This window comes from Nipponia nippon, unplaced genomic scaffold (genome assembly GCF_047370975.1).
Source record: "Nipponia nippon isolate SJK-2023a ecotype South Korea unplaced genomic scaffold, ASM4737097v1 scaffold_5, whole genome shotgun sequence".
Lineage (NCBI taxonomy): Eukaryota > Metazoa > Chordata > Aves > Pelecaniformes > Threskiornithidae > Nipponia > Nipponia nippon.
The window spans coordinates 48,607,140-48,630,044 of NW_028262369.1; the positions used below are offsets into that span (position 1 = coordinate 48,607,140).

The 22,905-nt window shown below is 55.1% G+C and overlaps 1 protein-coding gene across 6 annotated transcripts in view; it reads left to right on the forward strand.

Moving 5' to 3' along the window:
- The window catches only part of PDE4DIP (phosphodiesterase 4D interacting protein), a 35,326-nt gene that overhangs the window by 7,005 nt on the left and 5,416 nt on the right, over nt 1–22,905 (forward strand). For 2 of the 6 annotated variants that reach the window (XM_087734666.1, XM_087734668.1), the window contains exons 1-24: nt 1,101–2,489; nt 6,137–6,256; nt 8,009–8,128; nt 8,374–8,466; nt 8,580–8,795; nt 9,339–9,497; nt 9,870–9,983; nt 10,226–10,363; nt 10,653–10,832; nt 11,112–11,306; nt 12,218–12,361; nt 13,410–13,488; nt 14,040–14,128; nt 14,305–14,421; nt 14,978–15,115; nt 15,443–15,555; nt 16,330–16,457; nt 20,575–20,666; nt 20,788–20,948; nt 21,050–21,365; nt 21,447–21,615; nt 21,748–21,864; nt 21,950–22,424; nt 22,663–22,898. In XM_087734666.1, the coding sequence (XP_087590792.1) occupies nt 1,341–2,489; nt 6,137–6,256; nt 8,009–8,128; nt 8,374–8,466; nt 8,580–8,795; nt 9,339–9,497; nt 9,870–9,983; nt 10,226–10,363; nt 10,653–10,832; nt 11,112–11,306; nt 12,218–12,361; nt 13,410–13,488; nt 14,040–14,128; nt 14,305–14,421; nt 14,978–15,115; nt 15,443–15,555; nt 16,330–16,457; nt 20,575–20,666; nt 20,788–20,948; nt 21,050–21,365; nt 21,447–21,615; nt 21,748–21,864; nt 21,950–22,424; nt 22,663–22,898 (4,858 nt within the window). In that variant the 5' untranslated portion in view covers nt 1,101–1,340. Of the gene's footprint in view, nt 1–1,099; nt 2,490–6,136; nt 6,257–7,615; nt 7,811–8,008; nt 8,129–8,373; nt 8,467–8,579; nt 8,796–9,338; nt 9,498–9,869; nt 9,984–10,225; nt 10,364–10,652; nt 10,833–11,111; nt 11,307–12,217; nt 12,362–13,409; nt 13,489–14,039; nt 14,129–14,304; nt 14,422–14,977; nt 15,116–15,442; nt 15,556–16,329; nt 16,458–20,574; nt 20,667–20,787; nt 20,949–21,049; nt 21,366–21,446; nt 21,616–21,747; nt 21,865–21,949; nt 22,425–22,662; nt 22,899–22,905 lie in introns of those variants that run through there. The other 4 variants (XM_087734669.1, XM_087734667.1, XM_087734670.1 and 1 more) reach the window with 4 other exon arrangements.

Here is a 22,905-nt window from a genome sequence, read left to right on the forward strand (position 1 = left end):
AGGGAGGAGCGCACCCGCCCGGGGCTTGGCTGGCAGTTGTCATCCCTGTCCCCTTCTGGGGCTGTGGCCAGGGCTGTGCCACGTCCAGCCCAGCAGCACCAGGTGTTTGCACGACTGCTGTGGTGCTGGGGGGGCAGGGGGGCCGGGGGGATCCGGTGTGTGGTGTCAGGAGAGAGGCCACCAGCCAGCGCCGTCCTTCTGCGGGCATCAGTGCCGCCTGCGCCTGTCTGCCGTTTAAATCCCGGGTCTTAAAATACCCCCGGCAGCCCGGCACGGTGCCAGGCGGGATTTCGGGGCTGCGAGGGATCAGAGCAGCATGTTCCTGGCAGCCACACAGCTCTGGCCATGCTGTGGCTTGGTGGCACAGCGCTGTCCCCAGCAGCCACGGGCCATCAGAGCGTGAGCTGCCCACGCGGTGGTCCCGCCGGGGCGCCGTGCAGGCGCAGGTGCATGGGTGCTGGTGGCCTTGTGCCGCGGGGACGTGCCCCCCCGGCGCTGCCTGCTGGGGGTGGGCACTGGGGCTGGCACCGGCGTCGGGACTGGGACGTGGCGCTGGCACCGGGGTGGGGACCTGGCACCGGGGTGGGGACCTGGCACTGGGCTTGACGCTGGCACTGGGAACAGGCACCAGTGGGGGCGCTGACACTGCGGCTGGGCACTGGCATGGGGGCTGGGCCCCCGGCACTGGCCCCGAACTGTCGCCGTCGCGGTCACGGTCGCTGTCGCCGTGGCCGGCACCGCGCTGCGCCAGCCCCACGTCCGCCCGGGGCGGGCCGCGGGCAGCCACTGCGCATGCGCAACTCCCGGGCGTGGCGACTACAAATCCCGGCAGGCGCTGCGGCCGCCGCGCAAGCGTGGCGCCGTTGTCCGCCGCCATCTTGAAATCTGAGCCACAAGCCGGGCGCCGCCGTGGCAGGAGCATCCTCGGCGGCGGCGGCGGCGGGGGGAGGCGGAGCGGCGGGGCCCGTGGGGCAGGGGGGCGGCCCGGGGTGAGGGGCAGCCCCGGGGAAGGGGGGCAGCGAGGAGAGAGGGGGCAGCCTCGGAGGGGCGGGGAGCTGTGAGGAGAAGGGGGCAGTGAAGGGGGGGGGTGGGGGGGTCAGCCCTGGTGTGGCTGGGCTGAGATGTGAAGGAGATGCCGTAGGGTGGGACGTTTCTGTAGCACCAGGAGTCTCAGCGTGTCACCCTCCTAAAAAGGGGGGATTGGTGGGGTGAGAAGTGACGGTGGGCTCAGGGCGTGAGGGAGCTGTGCTCCGGGAGATGCGCTGAGTGAGCGGTAGAGGCCTCGGGAAGGTCCCTTGAGACGCCCCAGAAGTAGGCTTGGGCGCTGGTCAGGAGGGAGAATGAAGGAAACCTGCCGGATCTGCGCCCGGGAGCTGTGTGGCAACCAGCGGCGATGGATCTTCCACACGGCGGCCAAGCTGAACCTCCAGGTGCTGCTCTCCCATGTCCTGGGCAGGGAGCTGTGCCGGGATGGCAAATCCGAGTTCGCTTGCAGCAAGTGTGCCTTCATGCTGGACCGCATCTACAGGTTCGACACCGTCATCGCGCGCATCGAAGCCCTCTCCATCGAGCGCCTGCAGAAACTGCTGCTGGAGAAAGACCGCCTCAAGTTCTGCATTGCAAGCATGTACCGCAGGAACAATGAAGACTCTAGCACGGATGACAGAGCTGGGGATGGGACTGTGGACCTTTCTAATCTGCCTGATGTACGGTACGCTGCCCTCCTTCAGGAGGACTTTGCTTATTCTGGGTATGAATACTGGACGGATCAAGAAGAGCACAGCTTGGAGCCACACAGCTGCCATGCTTCGGAGGGAGCGAGTAACCGCCCGCGGCGCTGCCGTGGCTGTGCTGCGCTGCGGGTGGCCGATGCTGACTACGAAGCGATTTGCAAAGTGCCACGAAAGGTGGCTAGAAGCATCTCCTGCGGGCTGTCCAGCCGGTGGTCGGCCAGCATGGGCAACGAGGAGTCATCCGTGTGCGATGCAGCAGAGTCTGCTAGCGCCAGAGGGCCTCTGGATGGGGAAAGCATGGAGGAAGGCACACCTGCATCCTCTGTTGAGTCCCTGGACACGACCGTGGAGGCAAGCCCTCCACAGCAGAAGGACGAAGATGCAGATAAGGGGGTGAAAGGGAATGGAAAATGTGACGATTTCTCAGATGACCGCATGACCCCAAACTCTTCGCTGAGTGGGAACAGGCTGGAGCTGGCCCTCAGCTTGATCAGGGCTTTGGACTACAAACCCCTTCAGAGCCCCCGAGGCAGCAGGCTACCTATTCCTGTGAAGTCCAGCATGCCCCCTCCCAAGCTCAGCCGTGACTTGGCAGATGGCAGCGCTTCTGCTGGCTTAGTGTGTGCTGGTTCTGCCTTCCTCAGCGCAGACAGAAAATCCTCTTCCAGAGCTCCTTTGGGTCTTTCCCTGGAGATTTCTGAACTGCAGGAGCTGTGGGACGACCTCTGTGAGGATTATATGCCACTGCGGGTACAGGTAGAGGTCATTGTGCCGCTGTTCGATTGAGCAGCATCCCTGTGGCCTGACGCTGAGCCCACTAGGGATTCTTCTGTGCTTAGATAATACAGATAGCTACGTGTCACTGAACCCAGGGCTAAGAATAGGCAGCTCTGTCCTTTTTAGGTGTGCTGCCTCTCTCCTCTGTCATTCTACTGTTGTCTGTTTCCTCCTTGTGTTCTGGGAAACTAACCTTCCCAACCCCTCTGTCAGCTCTCCCTGTGAATGCAGCCTGCTAGGTGGGTGTAAGCTCTTCACATGCTTTGTCATTTTTTCTGCTGAGAAAACACCAGTTTCACTTCAGGTTTCTGTTTAAGATGTCAGTGTGACTTTTACCCACAACCAAAGGGAGCGTTTTAAGCTTCTGGGTATGTTTTCTCCAGCAAATGTGTTTGCTTTGTGCCTGGGTAATGGTTCAGTGTCAGGAACACCTGCCTCCAGAGCCCTGCCTCTGCAGATCACGCCTCCAACCTGCCTAACGTGTAGATCCGCGCAGGGATCTGTGGCGCGTGCCCTGAGGAAAAGGTGTTTTCCTTGCAGGTGGATTTGTGCCAGAGGATGACTTTAGGGTTAGTATTCTAGATAATTGGTTTATTTTCTGATCCTTTGAAAAGATTTGTCAATTAACAGCAGGTGTTGCTGAGAGGTGATAAAAGCTCCTGCTTTCATGGGCCTCGCTGGTGCTGTTCTCTGCCTCGATGGTAGTCCTCTTGTAGCTCCGGATTGCCTCTGTTTTCTGGCTTTAATGAAATCTTCATTAGTATGCAGTCAAAAAGCTGAACTTGTAACTCCTTTACCACTTTCCTTAATGAATAGAAGGCCTCAGTCAGCTTCAATTCAGCAATATCCATGTCAGCCTAATTGCATTCCCATTAGCAGCCTTAGTGCTGTCTAATGCTCTAGGTAGCCTGGGGGATTAGAAAAATGCTTGTTTATTACTATGGCAACTGTGGCTGTGCTGAATTACACTTCCTATTCAGCCAGCGCTGTTTGCTGTCCCATCTGCTTGGGCGTTTCCCGGAGCTGTGTGCTTTTTCCCATGAAAGCCTGCTCAAGAGATGATGCTAGGAAGGAACGTAGAAAAAATTAATTTTCATCTGGTGCTGAAAGGCATCGCGCTGGCAGCCGCTGACTGAAGATGTGAAGCAGGGCGTTGCTGCTCCTGTAGTCTGTGTTGCTTGCTACTAATTGTCACTGCTAGGGATATATTTACAGCGTAAAAATAGGCTTTCTCTTAACAGAACGTGGCGCAATCAACGTGGTGCGTTTACAGCTTGGCTTTGTGTCATGCATCGCTATCCTCCTCTTGGAACGGCTTTAGAGGAGCTCCTCCAACCTCCGTGCTCTGCCATCTGACTGTCCCTGCCAGGAATTCATCCTGCAGGATTTTTTACTGCCTGTTTCTTGCTGTGGCAGCAGCAGTTGTGGTCTTTGGTGCAGGGTCTGGCAGAAGCGGGAAAGCGCTTAATCCTTCGGAGGGCTTTAACAGCAAAAATGAGAGGTTGGATGCAGCTAGTAAACTAAATGGTTCTTGTATAAATGATTTTTCTTTCTCTTTGTACGAGAAACATTCTTTCTAAAAGTCAGGTACTGCTGTCCAGCAATTCATAGGCATAAACTCCTTTCTGGTAACACGAAAGGAATATATAGGATATATAGGACCACAGCACCTGTATTGCTTTTGGGAAACTGCAGTTCTCCTTTAAATTTACTGCTGTAAGCTATGATGACCGAGAGATCTGGTGTCGGGGCACATGATCTCATAGGTACTATCTTCCTGGGCGTTTCCTTGAACCAAAAATTCTTCCTCTTTATCACCACAGCCCCAGGAAAATGCCACCAAGCCCAGCCTTCGTCAGACACGCTCTTGCAGCTGCCTGCGGTGCCATGCTGGCAGCGAGGGAAGCGTTGCCCTACTGACAGCTGGTCTTTTACCCACTGTTCTGGGCAGATGTGAGCTTGGCAGGCTTAGATAATGCTGTGATTATTGTCTTTTAAAGAAGTGTTCTGTCTAGGTTAGCGTGCGCTGACATTGCTGGAGCTGTACTGAGAAGAGGTTGTCAGTAAAATGCTGATGTAGGAGAAACCGCTGGGGAGCTGTGCCCCTTGTGTGGCGTGGCTGTGGGGAAGCACAAGGGAGGAGGGAGGCAGCTTGGGCTTTGGGACTTTGGACTGGCTCTGCCTTTCCCTTCCCTGCTTTTAACTCTTTGCAGGCTTTTTGCTTATTTTTCTTTGGAATGTGCAAATTGCGAGGAAAGGTGTGTGTTTGTTTGTTTTTCTTTTTCCCCCCCCTCTGTTTTCTTTTCATCAACCTTATTTTAAAGTAGCTGCTGTGTGAGAGGTTCCAGCAGCTCTCCCTGTCTGATCTGAAGCCTTCTGGCTGGGCAAATTTGAAATTACTTGCTGCGACTGTTTAAGGTTTCACTAAAATCTGAACAAAACATTAGGGTAAAGGGAAGCATCGCTTCTGTATGGAAGCGTCTGTATGTGAGAGGCAACGCACAGGCCTGGGGGAGCTCCCCTTTGCTGCCTTCCTTTCCCAGAGGCAGCGTTTCTGTGGCTGCAGAAGATGAGGATTCAGTCTGACAGGGCTAATCAGAGTCGGCTGTTGTTCTCCCTGCGCTGTGCTGCCTGGAGCTGGTGCTCCTGTGTGTGCTCTGACAAGCTCTGCCATGGTCTCGTAGCCTCTCTGCTGCAGCCCTGCGCTTGCCAGGGCTCCCACTCAAAACAGGCACCAGTACAATCGATCTTGTATTGCTGATGAGAGTCAGGAATACTTAACGAGTCCTGTGAGGGCTGGGGTGGGTGGCTGGGTTTGAATGCTGCTCTCAGGAGTTAACAACTCGCTAGGCGGGAGGTAGCAAAATAGTAAGAAGGGATGACAAGGGATTAGCGTGGGCTCAGCCAGCAGGGTCTGGTAGGCCACGCGTCAGAAAGTAGACTGTTTCCATTCTCAATAAATGGGTATGTGTCATGAAAGAAATCTCAGCTGTGGCACTGAATTTGCTACGGCTTGTGGAGCTGCAGGGAATCGCAGCCGGCATGGGTGCTGGAGCATGGGGAGCTGTGAAGGAAAGCCCAGAGTATCACAAGTGGAGGGGTTCAGAGCTGGGAGTGACTGCCAGGTCACGGCAGGAGGGTAGCTGGTGGGAAGGATTGAAGGTTGCAGGCTTGATAAAGGTGGAGAAGCTTGGCAGAACAGGGGAAGGAGGAGTTTGGTTTGGTGCTGGCTTTGCTTTTAAGCTTTCTGAAGCTGCCAGCAGGGCACATGAGAAGGAAGGGGAGGTTTCAGGGATGTGTATTGGGTGTGGGGAGCAGATCCGTCATCAGCCCGCAGACAGTGGTTAGAGTCAGACAAGCTGCTGGGTTCACGGTACGGGGGTGAGGAGAGACAGGGAGCCCAACCAGCGCATCGGGGCAGCGGGGCACTTCTGGCAGGTCAGGCAGGGAGCTGCCAGGTGCCAGCCTGCCACCCAGGTGAAGGGGGACACGGGCAGCATGATGTTTCAGAGGCAGTTAGAAAAGCCCAGTGGGGCATGTTTAAGCCCATCCTGCAAGGTCTCTGAGGGCTGACAGCTGAATAGAAGCCAGTGCAAGACTTGAGCCATTTCCCTCCCTTTTTTCAGAATCTGCAGGATGAACATCAGCAGCCAGCTCCAGGTGACCCTGCAGTGGGGGAGCACGTGTCCGATCTGTGTGCTGCAGAGCTGCAGGGCAAAATCCAGCAATTTGAAGCTGCCAACAAGGTATTTCTTAATGAACAGCAAATTCAGTGCCTAGTGAGTCTCATGTAGTTAGTATTGGAGGATGCCTCCTAGCCTGGCCAGAGGCAGGCCTCTGCACCTCTGTTCCAGCAAGGGTGTGTGCTGGTGCATGATTCTCAGCGCTGTTGTCTGCCAGCTTGAGTTAAAAGCATTTAATTTTTTTTCTGCAGCTGTGCTGTGTAAAGTTTCCATATTTATTTTTGCAAACCATTATTTTGGAAGAACTTCCCACTTGCCTGGTGAGCCTTCCAGGAGCTGATGAAGGAGGGATGCACAGGGCTACTTCCCTGTCTCGGATTTGCATGGGTTCATGGTGCAGGAGAGGAGAGCACCCGCCCTTTGAGACAGCTGCCTTCTTTTTTGCAAGCAGTAAGGGAGATCAGCGCAGAGGGGGTCCTGTTTTCATTTCAATTTAAAGGCTTTCTTAGGAGAGAAACATGCAGCTGAGTTGTCTTGAGGCAGATCAAATTTAACATGTGTTGCGAGGGATTGATGTTCTTCGTTATGCTCTTGAACTCTAAGGTAAATTATACCCATTGGGAAAACAGAGGGATTAAATGGGAAAAAACATTGGGATGGGATCTTTATTTAAATCTGGGGACAGCTGTAAGCTGTTGGAGCTGCCTGGACCACAAAGGTTGACAGGGGAATAAAGAGGCCCAAGGCCCAGTAAATGCAGTTGGAAGTGTTTAAACAGTTTAGGGGGAGTGACTCTTAGAGAAGAGATAACATGACAGGTGTGTAAACTGATGAGCAACAAGAGGAAATCATGTGGCAGCACCAGCTCCTTAAGAAACTGAGGCTTGAGTAAGTTCTGAGGAAGATGCATATCATGCAAGACTAAGAAAGCCAACAGGCAGCATGTTTAGAAATACTAACAAGCAGTTGCTTAAATGCAATACTTAAATGTGTGCTGCATCATGAGCATTATGGTGAAAGCGGAGAACTGTCCTAAAACTGTTGAGATGGTCTCTTTAGGCTGAAAAAGTCTTAGGCAAAAGTTCTTCAGGTTGTCAACCAGCCGTGGAGACTAGTGAGACATTCCCCTTTGCTTTGCAGCCGTGCTGTTGGCATGCTGGCGCTGGCCAGACTCTGTTGTGCTGAAGCCAGAACTTGAGGCTAAATAAGCCACTGATCTGATCAAATGTAGAATTACCTAGACCAGCAGTGGCTGCAAGAGTGCCTGGGTGGTTGAAGGAGACAGTAAGAGAAGGGGCTGGAAGATTGTAAAGGGGCAGCTGCAATGCTCTGGAGGACCTTAGAAGCAAAGGGGACAGTGTTTCGAATGTGTAGCTTCTTCGTGTTGATTTTTCTTTTTTCAGATCTCTTGGGAGGTTTTTGGGCTGAAGCAGCCCCTTTCCTCTTAGGGGAACAGAAACAAATGATAAAAACTGGGAAGGCTGCTGGGCAGTCTGAGCAAGACCCTCCTGGAGTATGTGGGAGGCAGTATGATGTGTGAACCCAAGCCTGGAACCTCCGCCCTGCATGTGGGGGCTGCACTGGAGGGACCAGAAGCACTGGAACGGTCCTGTGGAGGTACTGAAGGCTTTGTGTTTACTCACTGGTCTCCACCCAGATCAGACAGTATTTACAGACTCTAGAGTGAGCCACGTTGATCTTGATCTGGTGTACGCCTGGGCTGTATGGACTTGAGTAAGGAGTGAAGGGAGTCCTAAGGGTGTTTATGTAGACCATTAGGCAGGATTAAAAAAAACAACATATTTCTGGCTTCAGTTGTTACAGGAAAAGCTGAATGAATTGAATTTTGAATTAAAATCTGTCCAAGAAACATCGCAGAGACAAGATCGTACAATCCAGAATCTGAATGAGGCCCTGAAGAGCAAAGAGAATAAGGTAATAGTTTTGGGTAGACAGGGTGGTGCTCACCAACAGAGGAAAGCATGCTAGCCCTGTAGGCGGTGACTGAAAAGGAATGCTTAAGCCACTGCTAGGCATCCTGGATCTCAGTAAATTATTTCTTGCGAAGCTCTTACTTCTGTGCAATGCTGACATGTGTCATAATCCACACCGGAGGCTTGGGATGGGAGGGTTTGTGCTTGGTTAGCCAATGACTGGGCTTCCTATCTTTTAACTCGTAGGCAGAAGAGCTGTACCATATCATTGAAGGGCAGAATGAGACAATGGCCAAGCTGCGGGACATGTTACACAGAAGCCGTCTGGGTCAGTTGCAGGTATGTCCCTGAAAAGCCTCAGATGCATCAGGTTTCATTCTGCAGGGATCCTGATTTTTAAATCCCTCTCGTGAAGTGAATCTTTGAGTTTCTCTGCTTCCCACTCTTGTTAGATGTCCGAGAGCCCGCTCTCATCCCAGGAGCAGCAAATGTCACTGATAGATCTTCAGAACGCGCTTTTCTGCACCAAGCTGGAGGTGCAGAAACTGAAAAGAGCTCAGCGCCAGAAAGAGCATCAACTGACTGAAGCCAGGAGAGCAACCCAGCTCCTGGAAACCATGGTGCACGAGGAAGAGCAGCAGAAAGAGGCAACCTGGAAACACAACCAGGTATGACAAGCACTTAGCCTGGAAGTCTCTGGGTTTACATGACTTAAGCAGCACTGATGTAGTCAGTACTCTCATTCATCGTTTCTGCCTACACCAGTCTGGGCACACTTGGCTAACCCCTTGTCACATGTGGCAGGGGGAATTCTCCAGCCTCCTTAGCTTCATATCTGAGGATTTAGAATCAGCAAAGACACTTGACAGTGGGTATGTTGTCACTTGTATGTCTTTGGCTGGTGCAAATGTCCCATCTCTTTTTGTGATGTTACAAAGTTAATGTCCACTGCTGCACAGGTTAGCTGTGATTGCTCTGGCCACAGGCAGAGCTTTACAGTCAAGGGGTTTAGATGGGTGGATACTCTGGGAAATGAAATAAATTCAAACTTCGTCACCATGGAAGTGTGTTTTGAGATGTGAAAGCTGTAGTATTGCAGAGCATTTTTGGCTGTTTCCACAGCCCTTGTTGCTCTTGGCTTCTTCAGATTGGCCTGCTGTTTACAGGTCTGTTGAGGACTGACTGCCAAGGCATGTGCTTTTCCCTCGCAGGAGCTGCGTGCTGTGGTACAGCAGCTGCAGGCAGAGCTGCAGGACAAGGCTCAGCAGCTCCAGACTGTGGAGTGGGAGAAATGCCGTGAGCTGCAGGCCCAGGAGCAGAGAGTTCAGTGTTTGAGTCAGCATCTGGCTCGCAAGGAACAGCTTCTGCAGGTGAGATTCAGAAAGATTCAAGTTGAGCATAACTAGCCAGGGCCCCTGCACCTCCTTTGGTATTTGGCAATGGAAAAGTCAGTCTGGAGCTTTCATGCATGCCCTTCGAAGAAGGGAAGGAAAGAGATGCTTCTGGGCTCCCAAGATGAGGAAGAAGGCACCGGTATCTGAGTACCTCAGCCCACCGCAATGCCTGGTGAGCCCTGGCAGGTGCTAGTCAACCAGCCCCAGGTGCTGGGACTCTACTACCCTTTTATGTGGGGGGTAGAGCAAGTGTAGGGTGGAGGGAGGTAGCCCAGATTCTTCTGTGCTGCTCTCTGGGAGGTTTCTGGACTGACAGTTGTACTAGGGGTGTGTGTGTGTGACCTCTAGGAATCGAGGGAGCTTCTGCAATGCCAGCAAAGCTTGGACAAGAGCCCTGCAGCCATGAATGCCATGTTGGAGAAACTGCAGCAGCGAGTCAGCGACAGGGATGCTGCTCTGGAGGTGAGCACAGTCTGTTGGTGAGGTCTTAGTTTTCCCTGAGGCTCAGCCTTTGGGCTACCCTACCATCAGTGGTACAGCCCCAGGCTGACCCCAGGGGTGACCATGTCTTCTACATGCTCTTCATGTCTCAGCCTTCCAGAGGAGTCCTCTGAAAGGGAGAGCTGAGGTGCCCCACAAAGTGAGTGGTGGGCTGCAGAGCCCTACTACCCCATTCTGAGCAATCACCCCCTCTCACCCTATAGCGAGCAGTAGATGAGAAGTTCTGTGCCCTGGAGAAGAAGGAGCAAGAGTTGCAACAGCTCCATCTCTCAATAAGGGAGCATGGAAGTGACCTGGAGAGGCTACGCAATGTCCTATCCAGCAACGAGGCCACCATTCACGTGAGTGCTTGTTACCTTGGCATGGGGAGTCCAGCCTGGCTGTGGTGTGGTGCTAGACAAACCTTCCTGTGGATGCTCTGGTTGTTGGTCTTCCTCTGGCCCTGTGTGCGGGGCAAGTTCCTGGGTCACTTGTGTTTCTGGGCTGGGTGTAGAGGTGAGTGTGGTGTCTGGAGAGGACAGGCGTGAATCTATGTGACTCCACTAGCAGGAGAGACTGGTATTTCCAGTTCTGCTTAATTCAGGATAAAGTCTCTGTCTCTGGTTGAGCTGCTTCTGTTGTGGTCCTCAGAGCCTGGAGAGCCTCTTGAAAGCCAAAACCCTGGAATTAGAGCAGGTGTCAGCAACCTGCCAAAACCTCCGCTGGCTCAAGGAGGAGATGGAGGCTAAATCCTGCAGCAGGCAGAAGGAGCAGGAGGGGGTCATCCAGCAGCTGCAGACCTGCCTGCACGACAGGAACAAGGAAGTGGAGGTAAGGCCTTAGCTTGGCTTCCTGAGCCTTCAGCCAGTTTGTCTGCAGAGAGAGTGGTCCCAGACCAGAGCCTCCTGGCTGCCTGCCTCTGAGGAGGGCACCTGAACCTGTGCCCAGTGCTTTGGAAGCTGGCTGCTTTTGGCACCTGTAAATAACCTGTGCTTGCTAAGACACTGGTCTCTCAGCTACACCCGGGCCGAAGAGCTGTTCCTCCCTGAACAGCTTGCAGTTTGGTGGTAGCAATGTCTCTCCATCTCTCCCTTCCTCCCTCTTGTTCAGGAGCTTACAGCAACTCTGCTGTGCAAGCTGGGCCCAGGACAGAGTGAGGTAGCAGAAGAGCTGTGCCTGCGTCTCCAGCACAAGGAGAAAATGCTGCAAGATCTCCTTAATGACAGGAACCGTCAAACCATGGAGCACGATGCTGAAATCCGGGAACTGCTGCAGGCCATGAACACCAAGGAGCAGCAGAGCAGAGTGAGTTGCGTGCAGTGCCGCAGTGGGGAGGCTGGGGTGGATGGCTCTGCCTTGCATTAAGCAAATGGAAGCTGCTCTCTGGCTGCTGTTGGTGTAGCCTGGTGGAGCTGCTGAGTGTTGAAGAACCCCATGAAATGCCATGAGCCGTTTCTAGGTTGGTCTCAACCCATCACGTGGGAGCAGTTATGAAGCAGCAGCTCTTGTAGCAATGTTCAGGTGTCAGGTCTATGTCATTAAATGGACTGGGGGTTTGTGTGTGCGGTGGGGAAGGAGGTGCAGATCCTCCTAGATATCTGTGCTCCTGGGCTTGAGGCAGCAGAGGGGCCATGGGAGGGACGCTGCTTCACGTGGGTGTTACCAGACCGGAAGAGAAGACTGAGCTGTTTCTTGTGTAGCGCAGAAGTCTGAGGAAGCTCTGCTCATTGCCTCTTAACTTACACATTAGTCAAACTAGTGCATGGTCCTGGGCATGTAAATGCCACTTAAAGAGCCACAGTTCCTACTCTGCCTACTCTTGCACACTGGGTGTGGTTCAGTGTTACCCAAGATGCTTTGCACTGAGTTTCCTTGCATTAAAAGGGGGCTAAAAGGCCAAGTACTGTCTCCTCTTCTTTGTCCTCTGTCTTTCTCCCCTCCTGAACGGAGTGTGAGAAACTGAGGAGCTTGTTCCTCTGTAGGCAGAGAGTCCGAGCCTTGCTGCAGCTGTCTGGCAAGCAGAGATGGGAGGGCTGCAGTGGAGTCGCTGAGAGTGGCTAGGAGCAGTAGCTCCCAGGCTGGTTTGCAGATCACTTCTAATCTCAAGTGACAGATAAATATTGAGATGGTTTCCCTTCATGTGTAGGGAAGGTGAGGGACAGGGATCGTACCCCTGATCACAGCCTTGCCTTTGCCTATTTTTCCTGCTCAATCAGATGGCTGCTGAGAAGATGGCGTGCGCTTTGGCTGAAAGGAGCTGCGAGTTACAGCTCCTACGCCAGCATGTGTTGGGGAAGGAGCCTGTTGCGACCCAGTCATCTGGTGCTAGGCTGTTGAAGCAGGACAAACAGCCCATACAAGTAAGAATTGTGCACTGTGTTTCTCTGCCCATGGCCTCAGGGCTCCAGAGAGAACTGATTGCAACAGGAGGAAATGGGAGAGAGGGGAGCACCACAGAGAATAATAGAAATGAAAGTGAGATTAGGGAAGAGACTTCCTATAGGAGGAAGAGAAGAAACTGAGGAGCAGAAATGCTGCCTGGATGTTCTGATCTTGATTCCACCAGCCTTTGTCACTCAGTGTCTCCTTGCATTTTGATCAGGCAGTATTTGAGTCCTTAGGGCACATGAGAGTATGAAAGAAATCCACCCTCTGACCTTCCAGCATTGACCCAGTCCTTCCTTGGGCTGGGCTGCCTTGCTGTATTGTAATCCCTTCCCTGACATTGTCACATTCTAGAGGGGACAAGAGAGCTAATTTTAGGTCCCACTAATTCTTGGCAGAGCCTGCTGGCTGTTTGCTGTCTCTTCCACAATTGGAGTTGGTATTTTTAAAGCAGCTTTGCTAAAAACCCCTTTGAGACTGAACACAACTCCGAGGCTACATATGCCACGCTCCTACTTGAGCAGCTGTTAATGGTTTATTGGTGAGCTGACATGTTGAACATTTTTAAGCAGCTGTAAACAGGTTGCTCATTTCTATTCCCAGGATCAAAGTGAGCTCTAGAGACTTCCAGGGACATGTATATGGGCCAAGCTCTGTTTTTCCTTCTTGCATGGTCCCTCTGGGCCACATCCTTGGATGAAGATGTAGGCCTTTGTAGAGTCTCAGTTGAAAGACAGGTTTGCTGCTGCAATTGAGTGAAACCTGTTTAATACCTACTATGAAGACACTCACTGCCAGCAACTTCCTAGTGCCAAATAAAACAAGGCCAGAGCCCTGTTGCCCACACATACAGCTTCTAGGTTGGGTGCAATTCACTTGTCCCTTCTGCCTGGCTAGATCCCCTTCATTGGTTTCTCGCATTGACAAAGCACTGACAAAGCAGCCAGCAGCTTTGCTGCAATCCTGGAGCTCTGGGGAAGCTGCAAGTGCTAGGTGCAAACCTGGAGGCTTTTATGTTTTCAGGAAATACTGCAAAGAGCTTGTGGAGCTACAGCCATTGCCGGACCCCCACAGGGGGACAGCAGCTGCAGGACAGAGGGAGGTGAGTGTGGTGACAGCTTCTTTCAAGGCCCCCAAACATGACCAGGGCTTTTTGCTGTGGGGAAAACATGGTTACATGAAACTGTGAGAGAGCAAAGAGCTTTGAGCAAGAGCGAGTATTTTAAATAAAGCTGCACCTCCTCTTTGGGTGGTGGTTCAGGGATGTCTGGGGATGGGAGTATGGGAAAGAGAAAGGCTGGTGTCAGGTTTGAGATGAGCTACTTCCATTGAAGAGCTGATGCTGTCTAGTGAAGGGTTTTTGACTTTGTGGTTCAGGCTGGGCTGAGACAAGTGCAGCTGGTTTGGGTATTGCCTTGGGGACAGGACACCTGAACTTTGCCAGAGGTGGGACGGCAGGCCTGGGGTGTTGCTGTTGCCTTGGGTTGCTGTTTAAGGATCAACGAGGGAAGAAGAGCCTTTACTAAGAGGCAGTGTGACGGGGAGCACAAGCATCATGGACCTATCTAGACAGAATCCCTCTTTGGCAAATCCTGGGGTCAGAGGGAGCAGCTGACACAGGGTAACCCTGCAGTAACCAAGCTGTCTTTGCAGTTACGACGTCAGCAGCAGAACTGGAGAAGGATCTCGTTAATGCCAAAGAGGAGCTGGAGCTAATGGCAAAGAAGGAAAGGGAAAGCAGGGTGAGCTTGTGATGGAGCCTGTGCTGATCTCCCTTGCTTACAGGGGACCATTGGGCTCACTGGAAGTTTTGGACCCCCCTATTGTGAGGGTACCCCCAGTGGGAGAAATGGGGCAGCAGCTTGCAGTGGTGTTTTGGTTTTCTGAAGTCTTTCACAGATTTGTCTTCCCTCCTTAGCGGGAGCTCACTGCTCTCCAGTCTGTCGTGGCCACGCAGGAGGAAGAGCTGCAGGTGCAGGCCTCAGATATAGAGTCCTTGACCAGGACCGTCCAGATTAAAGAGGACCTCATCAAGGTGAGATAACGTGCTGTGCTGGGTCGGTTCCGCCTGGGAAGGCTGCAGATGAGTTTCTTCTTTCCCCACATCCTGTACCTCATGCTCACTCACACTGAATGGCAAGACGTAGCAACCAAGCTGCAGGCTTTCTGTCATAGCCGTGAGCAGGTACCCTCCACTAAGGAGCGAGGGGCCTCTTCAGAGTAACGTGGCTGGCTGTCCATGGATGGTATTGCTGCTGGTTTGCCTACAGCCCTCTATGTTGCTTTGGCCAGAAGGCAAAGGCCCCAAACCCCCAGAGTGGCATTATTTGGCTTTTTGCTCCTTGTGTGCCAAACACCCTTCTTTGAGAGTCCTTTAAAGAGAGTGCATTGTGTCCCATCTCAGTTCCTGCTCCAGGCTGTTCTCTGTGCCTAATACACCCTGGGTGCTTTGGCATGTCTTTCTTAGGAGACCCAGATCTTTCCAAACACTGGAAACTTTTCGTAGTTGTGTTCCAGGGAGGATTACGAAGGTCCAGCTGTCCTTGTTACTGATCCCTTCTTCACTGAGCCCTCCTGCTCTTGGTTTTCAGGATCTGCAGATGCAGCTGGTGGATCCCGAAGAAATTCCAGCCATAGAAAGGCTGACACAAGAAGTGCTGGTGCTTCGGGAGAAAGTGGCCATAGCAGAGTCACGAGGACAAGAGGCTACTGGAAACAGAAGGCAGCAGGTAGTGTGCCATGTGGGGCAAGCTTGGATGTGTTTATGTTTCCGCTGGTTATGAGGCTTTCTTTTCAGCCTTTGGATATGTTGAGATGTGCTTGTTCTTGGAAGCTGGCTGTGTGCAATAGGGGGAATACAAAGCAGGATAGGATTGGTTCCCTGTAGCACTTGTCTCAAGGGCAGAGTATTTCGGGAGTCCAACAGTGACACCGATCGACTTGATCACTTGGACAGAAGCAAGAGCGGAAGGGGAAGCCCCTGTTTCTCTGGGGCAGCCAGATACCTCCTTCGATTTCTGTCTAAGTGTTGCCTCTTGTCTGTTCTCTCCAACCAGTTGTTACTGATGCTGGAAGGGCTGGTGGCTGAAAGGAATCGGTTAAATGAGGCTCTCCAGGCAGAGAGGCAGCTCTATGGCAGCCTGGTAAAGTTTCACACGCACCCAGACAGGTAAGCAAGGCTGCCTTGACTCCATGCTGCCCTGCTCTGCTGCTGGGGCAAGCATGGGTGGTCCAGTGGGGCAATCCCTGACGCAGTGATCGTTCTGCAAGTCTGAGAGCCCTCAGTGGGAAAGAGGGAGTCTGGGCAAAGAGTCAGACAAATGTGGCTTTGGGAGTCCAGGTTTTAGGCTGCCTTCTGCCCTTGAAGAGGCTGCAGTGGCCAGCTTTAAATGCTATGTAAACTCCCGCCATTGCCACCTCTTGTTCAGGCCCTGGGATTTCCATCTCTGTTCCCTGGCTTATGTATCCCTTCCCAGCTCAGCTTCCCACCCACACTTGGCCACCTTTCAGAGGCTGCTGTCAAATTCCCAACCAGCTGTTGAGTTGAGAAGGATCTATCTAGGTGCTTATCCAGGCAGTTGTCCCGCAGCACAGTATGGCCTGCATTTTCTGTCCTCTGCACTAATCCCCTGCCCTTCATGGGGCTGCAGCCTCTGGGATATTTGAGCTACCTGATAGCAAGAGAGCACATAAGTGGAGTGCTTGGGTAAGTACTGAAAAACAGCTGTGCCTAGGAGTCCCCTGCCATGGGCTGGAGCCTTTTTTGGGGATGGCTGTGGTCTGGGGAGGTTTAGAGGTGAGGGAAGAGGTGGCTGAGCTGCCTGGGGAGCACGTGGAGTCTGTGCCTGGAGTAAGTTGCAGTCCCGGATGGAGGGGCCAATTTGGTCTGCACTTGCTGCAGCCTGTCTAACCCTCTTCCCTTTTGTGCGGCATGTCTGCTTAGCGCTGCGAGAGACCACACTCTGCAGGTGGAGCTGGAGGGGGTCCAGGAGCTCCGGGCTCAGCTGGAAGAAGCTCTTGGAAGAAGCTTGGAGCGTTTGAGCAGGCTGGAGACGCAGGGCGCCATAGGAGGTGGGGAACAGGAGCGTGTGAGAGTCCTACCCCAGCATGCCTTCTGAGCACTGACGCTCGCCCGCCTGCCACGGAAACGGTTCACTAACCGAGCGAGCCTGTCTCACTGACTCTGGGAGGGTTGCTTTGGTACTTAGTAATGGTATGATAGAACTGGTGCAGGGCTTTTTTGTTTTATTTTTGAGCTGCTTTGGAAACGGCGATCAGTGCAATCCACCTGTGTCTCGTGTGTGTTCCTGTCTGACCCACCCTGGTGGCCACTGATGTATTTGCACATTCAAATCATTCCATTTTAGTTGATTTCCCTCATCTCCCTTCTCCTCCTACCCCCATGGGCCAAATAAAGATTCCCTTTCTCTGAAGGAAACACCAGATGTTCTCTATCATCTCCCAAGTGCATGAGTGTGAGTTTTTGTATCCCCTCACTGTTTTTCTTACCCAGTGGCATCCCCCTCTTGGGTTGATGGCAGCTGGCCCAAAAGGAGAAGGGGTATATGGAAAAGTGGGTTCCAGAGCCAGAGAATTTGAGAAGGGCGGCAAGAGCCTTCCTGGGGCTCTTACACAAGTCTTCAGTGTAGAACTAAATTAATTTTATGCTTAAACCAAATCCTACTGCAGTATTGATGATTTTACTGACTTTTTTTTTTTTCCTCCCCCCCCCCCCCCCCCCCCAACGGTAAGTTGTCTCAGCCTGGCTTGTGCGTGCCTTCAAGGGAGAACTTCCTCCTCTTTCTGACAGATGGTCTGGGGTGACCGAGACCTGTCCCTGCTCCCAGGGTCTGGGCTGGGTCTGCTCCCTCCCTTGTACGTGCACATCTCGCTTACAGGTTCCACATGGCCCTGGGGCAATGGGCAGGGCCCTGTTTCTGGCTTGCTGGGGACAGTCCCACTTGTCACCACTGCATACCTTTTTCTAGGGCATCTTTCACCTCCTGTGGGAGTGTTGAGGCTGGTGTGAGAGCTGAAAAACAATAACAACAGCTTTCCGATGACCAGCGCTTCCTATGCACAGCGGGCTGTGGGTCAGCTGTCTCGTACTCTATCACTTCCCAAGGCATCAGGAGCAAATTTTGTACCTCTGAGCATCTGTTTCTGCTTGCTGGGGGAGCTGAACCAGGAGCGGATGGAGCAGAAGAGCTCCGTCTTGCTGGGCTGCGCCACCTGGACCTGTGACTGCTCTGCTGCACATCTCCTTGTGACTGTTTCACGTGGCACCACCTATCCCACGCCTTGTGCCCATGCTGAGGTCTTCCCTGCCCTGCCTCAGGCAGGGATAGGAGGCAGCACGGCTCTCCCTTCGCATGCAGCAGGTCAGCGCTACTCCTCTGGGTCCGCACCTAGCTGTGTGGGGAGATCAGCAGTTCTCATGTGGCGTGAAGGGACACAGCTGGTGGCTGCTGAGCAGCTCTGGTACTTGGTTAGCTTTTCCTTTCTTGTGTTTCATTCCCTTCCTCTCACTTCTCCGTGTAGCACCATCTTCTCTTTCTCTTTCTGCCTCTCACTTTGTAGGAGCCTTTGTGTCCCTGTCGTATCTTTCCACCTTTCCTCCTCCATCGTGGCTCTGATGCCTGGCTGGCTCCCTGGTCCCTCGGGTACCATGGAGCCCAGGACCCAGCACAGACTCGTTGGCATGGCATGAGGGTAGTCTTGGCTGGTTCTCCGGCAGCTCCCATCTCTTCTTGTGTGTGTGTTTACCTGCAGATCTGTCCCTGGCCTCTGCTAGCAGCGCTGCTGTAAAGTGCCCCATAGGGGAGCATTACCCTAGGCTGAGGTGTCCCAACTTTTCCGCTCTGTTCTTTAGGGCCTCCTTTCATCCCTGATATCCCTGGCTGTGCACTCCTCTGCCCCGCAGGAGGACCAGCCTGAGCGTCCCATGCCTGAGAGCACCCTCTGTCAAACTGTGCAGTGCTTTGTGCTGTCTTGTAGCTCTTTGTGGAGGTCTCTCCTTCCTCTCTCAGTTTCCCTGAGGACCTTGCTTCCCGTCCCTTGTTCCCAGCAGCGTGAAGATTTCCAGCGCAGCCAGTGCACCTGGGTGTCTGGGCCTGTGGGTCATGAGCGGTTTTTCAAGCCGTGCAACTAATTCTCTTTGCCTTCAGGCTAGGTGTGAAAGACAGAGGAGCTGTGAAAAATAGTGCTGGGGTTGCATCTCTTGTCTCCTTTGCTGGTAATACACAGAGAGCTCAGCAGCCCCTGTCCCTTTGAATTTGCACCCTGGTGTGCTCCTGCTTCAATGGAGGGTTCAAGCACTTAGTGACCAGCAGCCTGGGCACGGTCTGCCCTACATGCATGCTTCTCTGCTCCCCAAGCACCACCTTCTTCCTCTTCCCTTTTTTTTTTTTTTTTTTTTGTTTTTTTCCCTTGAGATTTGTGCTCCCTTTTTCTGCCTGAGCACTGGGAGCTATGCGGAGCTGTGGGCAACGGTGAGAAGGGGGTGCTGTGTCCTGGCACAAGAGGTGGTCCTCCCGTGTCCCCAGAGGAGCTGTGCTGGCTGCAAGCCACCCTGCCCACCCAGCTTGAGACCCCTGTGCACATGGCCCTCGGCCCCCCGGCAAAGCCTGCAGCTGAGGGCCTGCATCCCCTCACGACTCGGGGCCTTGCAGCCATCGACACGCAGCCCTAGACGGCTGGTCGCTTGGCAGGCTGCATCCCTGGGGGCTCGCAGGGCTGTGCTTTGGCTGTGCTGAATCCCACCCACAGGAGCCGCTTCTTCACTGGGGTGCTGCTCCCAGAGCATTTTTGCTCCCAGAACAGCGCTTCTCTGTGATGGCTGCCCTTGCTCCCTGGGCCATGGCTGCTTCCATGAACAGGCTCCGCCACGCAGGGTGATGTCTGCCCAGCCTGGGCAGTGAGGTGCCCCTGATTTTTGCAACCACCTGGCAGTTGCTTGTCACAAGTGGGTCTCCTGACTGTGCCACCATCTACGTGCACAGTGCGCTGTGCGACCGCCTGCCCCCCTGCAAGGCATGATCCTGGCTGGTCCTTGGCTCCCCTCCCAGGAGCTATATGCTGCCCTGCTGGCTTCTCCTTCACCAGCGATGTTTGGCCTCTGTCCTGCCAGGATTTCTCCGCATTCCCCTGCTCCGTGTTCAGCCTTGCCTGGGAGCTCCAGACCTGATGGTGATGGGTTTGGCTATGGGCAAAGCAGCTGCATCTCCTGCAGGGCACAAGCAGCTACACAACCTGTCCCTGCACAGCCCCAGGGGATGGTCTTGGGCCCTGTCCAAGCTTCCCTCTCCCTGGGGAGAAGAGGGACTGGGGTACACCCATGTCCCAGGCCAGGCAGTCTGAGCCTAAGCAGAGCAGGTGTGGCCCTGCAGCTGGGTGGGAGGAGAGCTGCCCAGATAAGGGATGCAAGCCCTCGCCCAGGGCTCTGCACCAAGGGGACAGGAGCAGAGCTGGGTGCAAGCAGAAGAGCCTGTCCCCAGCTCAGCTCTGTGGGGCAGGGTGGGCCCCAGCCCCCTGTGCACTGTGGTATGGGACCCAAGTGTCCCTTTATCTCTGCTGCAGCTCTGCAAGGCCAGCGCAGGGCTTGCAAAGAGCCCAGTACCACGTGTGACAGCGGGGCTTGGGCAACGTGGGCAGGGGGGCTGTTAGTGCCCTCCCTGGGCTGCCCCTGCCTGGGCAGGTGATCGTGTGGGTGCACCCCCACACTCCTGCCAGGGTGGGGCAGTGCCAGCGAGGCTCCCTGCCCGAGCACCTGCTGCTGCTGCTGGCTGTGGCTTGTGAAGTGGCTGCAGGGTGGATGGCGTGTGTGCATGTGCGTTGGGGCAGCAAGCACAAGCTGGTGTGAAGGCAGAGATGTGGATGGGGCAGGTGCCGGTGCTGGGGTGCCGTCCCTGGGGCTGCAGGCAGCTGGGGCTGTCCCCTAGCTTGGTGCAGGGCCAGCACAGGGTGCTGGGTTGGAGCTCCAGCACGCAGAGAGGGGGTGGCAGGGCACAGGGACAGTGGGGAGACCTCAGTCCTGCTGGGAGTGCCCCAGCACCAGGCACATACGAGAGCAGGCACCTGCCCTGGGGCTGCCCACAGTGGCCACGGGCATCATCAGGGAGGAGGGGACAGAGGCAGCGCTGCCATTGCCACTGCTTTGAGCGCCTTGTTGTGCTGTGCTGTCCCCTAGGTCAGGCCACAGGCATAGATGCTGATGATGCCAGCACCAACTTCACTGACAGCATCAAGGAGGAGGCAGCCCATGGCATGGCAACCCAACACGTGAGTCAGGGCAGCGTGGCACCGGGAACAGCGGTGGCAGAGTTGGGCACTGCATGACTGCCAGACCGTGTCCCATTCCCTTTGGGAATGTCCCTGTCACCCTCTGTCTTTGTCCCTCTAGAACAGCCCCCGGGCCCCTAAGGAAAGTGGGGGCACGGAGAGGGCCCTGATGGGGAGCATGGCACCTGCCATGCCAGAGCAGGAGCTGCGGGCGGAAAAAGAGCTGCGGGAGCTGAAGGCACAGCTGGAGGAAGCCGGCTTCTCCTCTGTCTCCCACATCAGGCAAGAGCTCTGGGATGTGGGAGCTAGTGGGTGGCTGCAGCTCGAGGAGGCACCCTGTGTCTCGGCTGCTGCCTGCCCTTCACAGCGCCGTGTGCCCTCAGGAAAGCAATGCTGAGCCTGTGCCTGGAGAATGCGGAGCTGAAGGAGCGGATGGGCGAAGCTACGTTGCTGTTGGAGAGTGGGGAGCAGGAGGAGGCTGGGCCGGGCGCCTCCCCGGTCCCCGAGCCCCGCAGGCTGCAGCGGAAGAGCCGCAGCACCCTTGGGGACCGCCCGGCTAGTGGCAGCGACGATGGCCACGGGGTCCCAGCAGAAAGGGGAGCTGTGCCCGCCAAACGCCCGGCGCTGGAGGCACGATCTCAGGACGATGTGCCCAAGAGACCCTGCCCTGGCACCCCAGCTGGAGGGGACGAGAGCCATGTAAGTACCCTGGGCACAGGGGGACCGGGATGGGGATGGTGATGGAGGTGGGGAGCTCACAACCCGTCTCCCATCTGGCAGGCGGAGGTCACAGCCCCCGGCAGGGGCTGGCCAAGGCTGGGTGCGGAACTGCGCTCCCAGGTGGCACAGGGCCAAAGGCAGTGCCAGGAGCTGCAGGACAAGCTCGCCGCCTCGGAGGCCACGGTGCGGGCACAAGCCGAGCAGCTGGAGAAGTACCATGTCCTGCTCCGTGAGTTAAAACCCCAGGCGGGATATGGGTCTGTGCTGAGCCTGGTATGCCCTGTGCATGGCACTGTGTGGGGGGCAGGGATGGTGAATCCTGCCCGGAGGGGGACCCTGAGCTGAGGGGGCTGCCCTGCAGGTGAACCCCACGCCCAGCAGCTCAGCAAGCAAGTGCAGGTGGACTTCCAGGACCTGGGCTATGAGACGTGCGGGCGAAGTGAGACCGAAGCTGACCGGGACGAGACTACTAGCCCTGGTAAGGAGAGCCAGCAGCTCCCAGGATCCCTGTGTCTTGCCCACCGGGCATGGAAAAGTGACACCGTGCCCTGTCTCCTCTGCAGAGTGCGAGGAGCCAGATGTATTCAGTGAGCCCAGCCTGGGCGAGGAGCTGGGGTCCCCGTGCCGGCCAGGGATGCACGGGGTGGGCAAGGCTGCCCAGAAAGCCGTGGCACTGGCAGAGGTGGGGGCCCTGCGCCAGCACATCCAGGACCTCAAGGCACAGCTGCTCAATGCCAACAAGGTGATCCAGAGCCTGCAGCGCCGTGCCCGCTCCATCTCCGTCACCAGTGGCTACACCTCGGGCACTGAGCGGCCCCCAATGGGACCTGCGGCCCTGGCCTCCCCAGTCCACAGCCTCACGGACGAGGATGAGGGCTGGCAGTCGGACAGCCACAGCACCCTCTGCCCGCCTGCCCTGCGGGCGCACCGTGACCTGCAGCACCTGGTGCACCGTGTTGCCCTCCTCGAAGCGCAGCTGCCCACAATCAAGCCCGGAGGGGTTTTGCCCAAGGATCTGCAATCTGCCACTTGGCCAGGGTAAGACCATGGGGACCAGGGCCAGATGGGGGAGCTATGGAGGTCTCCAGGGATGCCCAAGGCAGTGGCTTCTTGTTGCATGCTTTCCCCGCAGCCGGGCTCCTGGGGTGTTTGCACGGTGGGGCAGAGTCCCAGGTGTGGACAGTGCACAGACTCCCCTATGGCACCCCATTGTCTGCTGTGCTCTCTGGGAGGGTCTGGCAGCCCTGTGGACCCCCAGCTTGCTGATCCGCCCTAGGAAGTACGACTCGCTGATCCAAGCACAGGCTCGGGAACTCTCCCACCTGCGACAGACGCTGCGGGAGGGCCGCGGGGTGAGCCGCAGCCTGGCCGAGCACCTGCGCGATGCCCTGCGGTCTTTCGAGGAGCTCCTCCGTGGCACTGACATCGACTACTACCTGGGCCAGGGCTTTCGGGAGCAGCTGGCCCAGGGCAGGCAGCTGGCCGAGAGGCTCAGCAACAAGCTGGGCACCAGTAAGTA